The 6,457-nt window shown below is 43.1% G+C and overlaps 1 protein-coding gene across 2 annotated transcripts in view; it reads right to left on the reverse strand.

Moving 5' to 3' along the window:
• The window catches only part of STRN (striatin), a 105,572-nt gene extending 105,017 nt beyond the window's left edge, over positions 1–555 (reverse strand). Inside the window, exon 1 of one of the 2 annotated variants that reach the window (XM_043468324.1) lies at positions 170–555. In XM_043468324.1, the coding sequence (XP_043324259.1) occupies positions 170–403 (234 nt within the window). In that variant the 5' untranslated portion in view covers positions 404–555. The remainder of the gene's footprint in view (positions 1–169) is intronic. The other variant, XM_043468325.1, reaches the window with a different exon arrangement.
• Between the last annotated feature and the right edge of the window lie 5,902 nt (positions 556–6,457).

Here is a 6,457-nt window from a genome sequence, read left to right on the forward strand (position 1 = left end):
CGACAGGCACAGGCGAAGGGAGGAGGGGGACGAGGTTCGGGGTGGGATGGGCGGGAGCAAAGGGGGAGGGGACGAGCGACAGCTAAGCAGGGGAGGGGGAAGGGTCTGGGGCGGGGCGGAAGGGAGCGAAGAGGCGGGATGAAGAGGGCCAGGCCGGGAGGGTCTTTACCTGCAGCTCCGCCCGCTCCACTTCCCACTGGGCTCTCTCGACCTCGAAGCGGGCCCACTCATGCTGCAGGAAGTGCAGGATCCCCGGGAGGCTGTATTGGGCTCGGGCCGCCCCCGCTGCAGCCGCCCCGTCGCCGGCCGCGGCAGCCTCCGCCAGAGGCCCGAGACCCTTGGCACCACCGGCGGCCGGGTGGTTGTTGCTGAAGAAGACGCCGGGACCCGCTTGCTCGTCCATGGCGGCCGCAGGAACCGGGGAGGCTGCCCAGGCGCCCAGGAGCGGAGGCAACGGCGGCAGCCAGCAGCGCCTCCTCCTCCCTCCGCCGCTCCCCGCCCACACCCCAGTCAGCAGGGAGCAGCCGCCTGGGCGCGGGGGCCGGCCGAGCCCGGGACGGGCCGGGAAATGGGTCAACTGCGGCGCGCGGGCGGCCCGGGGCTTGCTGGGAAATGTAGTCGCGGGGCGGGGCGCCGACGAGCGCGGCGCGGGCGGCCTGTGGGGCTGCGTTCTGACGGGGCGCGAGCGCGGCCCCGCCCACAGCCCCGCCCCTTCCCGCGGCGGTGGGGGCCGCCCCCTGGCGGAGTGCGCGGGTTTCCTCACTGAAGGGGCTGGGCACCCGCGGGCGGTGCTCTGGTCTCCCTCGCACGCGGAAGTTCTTGGGTGGCGCTCGCTGTTGTAGACACACACGCATACACACGGAAGTTAGCGCGTTGAACTGTTAGCCCGAGCTGCACATCTTTTAGAGCTTCCTGGTAGTTCTGATAAGAAACAAGCTCAAAGCAAGCTTCGCCAGTGCAACCCCGGGACCGGGGTTCTCCAGCACCACTCTCAGACCCCTTCTGCTCTGACTTCGGTGATTCTCTGAGCCTAGACACGCCTCAGTTCTATTTCCGTATGGCTGTCGTTCCTGCCTTTCTTTGTCGCTTAGGGTTCAATCAAACCTGTTGCCTGATCAGTTCTCACGGAGAAGGAGCTCTGATCATCTCTCTACAAAACTCTACACAGCAACTTCCTGCTTCTTCCAAATTCTGGTTTGTTGACATCTCATTTGAAGCACTACTCCGCTGAAGTCCTTTTCCCTTTGTAGTTAGTCTTGCAGTAAGTCCTGTAAAAAGTTTTGGATATCCAAGGCTCTGTCATTTCAATCTCATTTTTCCTCATTCCCGAGCAGTTTATACTCATTTCAATGTTTGACTCTTAAGTGCCGTCACTGGGAATATAAAGATAAATGACACAATTCCCGTCATCAAAGCGAGTGGCAGATGTACACTCAATTCTCACAGTGCCTGAAACTACCTGAAAGAACAAAGTCCCTTTCTGCGCTCTAGAACTATCTTAGGTATTCGGACACTTCTCCCTTTTCACTTACTCATCCGGTTCGCGGTTTCTTCCATGGTTCACATGCAAACTGGCATTATTGTTACCCTACGAAAGACACACCACAGCCGTTTCAAGTGTGTCTAAGTGTTACCTTCTCTCAAGTCCTTGAAATTATGTCACTATAAATTCACACTACAATGATAATGAAAGGAAGGCACCTGAAAAAAAGATTAACAAATGAAGATTAAATTAAGCACTTTTGTCCCCTTAGAAGTCATTTGTAGTTCTTTTGTGGGATGGAGTTCTGGGATAACAGACCTTTTGGCCATGAGAAAATGTAAAGATACAGGGCGGTGAGTGACAAGTCTGGGAAGGACATCCTGTTCCTGTGGGCCCCCTCCCCCTCTTCCCACTGCTGCTTTTGGAAAGGACAGGAAACACATTGTATCTGCGCTGGTAGCAGATAGATGGCTAGCTCTCTTCTTCCAGTTACAGAATGTTTCTGCTTTATGAATTCGTCCTTTATTGGAATAAAAGTTTGACCCAAGCCTGGCCAAACTCCCTGGGTCGTAAGTTGTTTTAGCTGTAAGTGTCTTTTGAGATACTGCCCAACCCTTTCATCTTACAGTTTAGGAAACTGAAGTCCAAAGAAGTTGAACTTGTTCACAGTGAAGCTTTGAGTGAGTGGCACAGTCAGAACTAGAAACCAGAATTCTTGACTGCTAGTTCATTAATCTTCCCATTAACAGGTTGCCGCCTCTCTTACTTACCAGATCTATCAGAGTATCAAGGAGACAGTAACACAACAATGGCATGGTTTTTCATCTGCAGGATTTAAGTAATCTTACAGGTTTTGAACGTTAAAAGCTTTTCCCCGCTCTAATAAAAGACATGTCTGACAATTCCTTTAAATAAATTTATAACATACTATAAAACATGATTACATTTAATGCTAGCTGTTTAAGAATCTTTAGCTAGATTCACCAAGAAGAGAGAAGACTCAATAAAATCAGAAGTGAAACAATTATGTGTCAACAAGTTGTACAACCTAGAAGAAATAGACACTTTCCTAAAACATATAAGGTATTAACACTGAATCAGGATGAAACAGAAAATCTGAAACAAGCAGTTACTTTTAATAGTAAGGGAAGTGAATCAGTAATCAAAAAACCTACTAATAAAAGTCCAGGACCAGAGAGCTTCCCTGAAATTTTTTGTTTTCTGGTTTTCTTCTTTTGCCAGGCTACACAGCATGTTGGATCAAAGTTCTCCGGCAAGGGATAGAACCTGTAGCCCCTGCACTGGAAGTCCCACATCACTGGTGAATTCTACCAAATACTCAAAAAAGAAACCAATCCTTCTCAAACTCTTCCAAAAAACTGAAGAGGCAGGAACTCTTCCAAACTCATTTTATGAGGCTAGCATTATTCTGATGCCAAACCCAGACAAGAATGCCACACAAAAAAGAAAATTATGGGCCAATATCCCTGATGAACATAGGTACAAATACTCCTCAACAAATATTAGCAATTCAAGGTCAATAATGCATTAAAAAGAATCATTTACAGTGATCAAGTGGATCCATCACATTAACAAAATGAAGGATAAAAACTGTATGATCATCTCAATAGATGCAGAAAAAGCATTTGATAAAATATATGATCCATTTATGATAAAAGCTCTCAACAAAGCAGGTATTGAGGGAATGTACCTCAACATAATAAAAGCCACTTATGGCAAACCCACAGCTAACATCATACTAATGGTTAAAAGTTAAAAGCTTTTCCTCTAAGATCAGGAATGAGACAAGGATGATCACTGTTGCTACTTTTATTTTACATAGTGTTGGCGGTGCTAGCCAGAGCAGTGTGGTGAGAAAAAGAAATTTCATCCATGTTGTAAAAGAAGGAAAACTGTCACTATTTGCAGATGCAAGCTTGTGTGCTTATTCGCTCACCATAATACTATATATAGAAAACCCTAAAGACGCTGTCAAAAAAGTTAGTACAGTAACATAAACAAATTCATTATGTTGCAGGTTAAAAAAAATAAATATACAAAAATCAGTTGTATTTCTATATGCCAACAATGAACTATCAAAAAGAGAAATTAAGAAAGGAACCCCATACACACTTGCATCAAAAAGAATAAAATACCTAGGAATAAATTTAACCAAGGAAGTGCAAGACCTGTACATTGAAAACTATAAGACATTAAGGAAAGACATTGAAGATCACACGAATAAATGGAAAGATAGGCCATGCTCGTGAATTGGAAGAACTAATATTGTTAAAAACTACCCAAAGCAATCTACAGATTTAATGCAATTTCACAAAAATAGAACAAATTTTCCGAAAATTTGTATGACTCCACAAAGGACCTTGAATAGCCAAAGAAATCCCAAGAAGAACAAAGCTAGAAGCATTATGCTCCCTGATTTCAGACTCTGTTACAAAACTATAGTAATTATACTAGTATGGTATTGGCATAAATTCACACATCAATCAATAAAACAGAATAGAGAGCCTAGAAATAAACCCATATATACCTAATCAACTAACTTATGACAAAGGAGTCAAGAATATATAGTGGGGGAAGTTTGTCTCCTTGATAAATAGTGGTGGGGAAACTGTACAGCCACATGCAGAAGAATGAAACTGGGCCACTAATTTGTATCATACATTACAAAAATTAGCTCAAGGTTGATTAAAGACTTGAACAGAAGACCTGAAACCATAAAGCTAGAAGAAAACACAGGTGATGAGTTCCTTGATATAGTTCTTGGTGATGATTTTTTAAATCTGCCAGCAAAAGTAAAAGTAAGTAAAGCAAAATCAACAAGTGGGACTATATCAAAGGAAAAAGCTTCTGCACAGCAAAGGAAATTATCAACAAAATTAAAAGGTTGGCACTAAATGGAAGGAAATATTTGCAAATTGTATATCTGATAAGGGCTTAGTAGCCAAAATATACAAAGAACTTATACAGCTCAACAGTAAAAAACAATCAGATGTGAAAATGGGCAGAAAATGTGAATAGACATTTTCCCAAAGAAGACATATACATGGCCAACAGACACATGAAAAGATGCTCAATATCCTTATTCACCAGGGAAATGCAAATAAAAACCATAATGAGATATCACCTCACACCTATGGCTATGATCATGAGGACAAGAAATAAGTATTGGGAAGGATGTGAAGAAAAAGCAACTATTGATGGGAATATAAATTGCTGCAGCCACTATGGAAAACAATATGGAGCTTCCTCAAAACATTAAAACTACTATATAATACAGCAATTCCACTTCTAGGTATTTATCTGAAGGAAATGAAATCACATTCTCAAAGAGATATCTGCATTCCCATGTTGATTACAGCATTACTTACAATACCAACAACATGGAAAGAACCTAAACTGTCCATCAGTGGGTGAATAGAAAATAAATAATATGTAGTGCAATAGAGTATGATTCAGCCATAAAAAAAAAGAATGAAATCTTGCCATTTGCAACAACATGAATAGACCTCAAGGACTTAATATTAACTGAAGTAAGTCAGACAAAGATGATGTGATCTCTTATGTGTATACACACACACACACACACACACACACACACACACATACACATACATATACATATATATATATATATATATAGTGGTTTAGTCGCTCAGTCATGTCCAACTGTTGCAACCTCATGGACTGTAGCCCACCAGGCTCCTCTGTCCATGAAATTTCCCAGGCAAGAATACTGGAGTGGGTTGCCATTTCCTTCTCCAGGGAACCTATTTAAAACACACACACACACACACACAAACCCCCACTGCCCCCCCCCCCCAAAAAAAAAGACAATCTCATAGATACAAAGAACAGATTCATGGTTGCTGGAAGTGAGTGGTAGGAGAAATGGATGAGCAGGGTCAAAAGGTGAAAAAGAATTTATAGATAACTTGAACTATCACATATATACAACAGCACTAATTTAATTCTTAGTTTAACCTTAGTGAAGTGAAATTCCCTCAGTCGTGTCTGACTCTTTGCAACGCCATAGACTATACAGTCCATGGAATTCTCCAGGCCAGAATACTGGAGTGGGTAGCCTTTTACTTCTCCGGGGGATCTTCCCAACCCAGGGATTGAACCCAGGTCTCCCACATTGCAGGCAGATTCTTTACCAGCTGAGCCACAAGGGAAGTCCAGTTCAAACTTATTATAATGTTTTTAAAAGACTTTATTTACACACAAAATAGTATTTATGAGCTATAATGTTACAGAACATTATGATCTAAAATGTTACATCAAAATATTATGAGTGGTTATATTAAGGTGGAATTCCGAAGAAACTTACTTTTCTCTTTCCCCAAAAATATCTGGTAATGTTGCAGAAAGGGGGACCCCTTCCAGGGCCTGAAACTGGGCTCTTGTCTAACACTTGGAAATGAATTGTACGAGGAGACACATGCTGACAAAGCAAGAGATTTTATTGGGAAAGGGCGCCCAGGTTGAAAGCAGTAGGTGAGGGAACCTAGGAGAACTGCTCTCCCACATGGCTTGCAGTCTTGGGTTTTATGGTGATGGGATTAATTTCCGGGTGGTCTTTGGTCAATCATTCTAATTCAGAGTCTTTCCTGGTGGTGCACGCATTGCTCAGCCAAGATGGACGCTAGCAAGAGGGATTCTGGTAAGAGGATGGACATGGCGGTGTCTCCTTTCGACCTTCCAAACTCTTCCCATTGGTGGTGGCTTATTAGTTCCGTATTCCTTACCATGATCTCCTGTCATGAAACAACTCATGCAAATGGTTACTATGGTGCCTGGCCAGGGTGGGCGGTTTCAATCAGTGTTGCTTCCCCTAATAGTAACATTTCTTTTCTAATTTAACAACAACAAAAACAAACAAACAAAAAAACATTAATTAAAAAGAACTTCCTTTAGAGATTTTTGCCCTAAGTTGCTTCAAGAAAATAAGGA

Source organism: Cervus canadensis, chromosome 5, assembly GCF_019320065.1.
Source record: "Cervus canadensis isolate Bull #8, Minnesota chromosome 5, ASM1932006v1, whole genome shotgun sequence".
Lineage (NCBI taxonomy): Eukaryota > Metazoa > Chordata > Mammalia > Artiodactyla > Cervidae > Cervus > Cervus canadensis.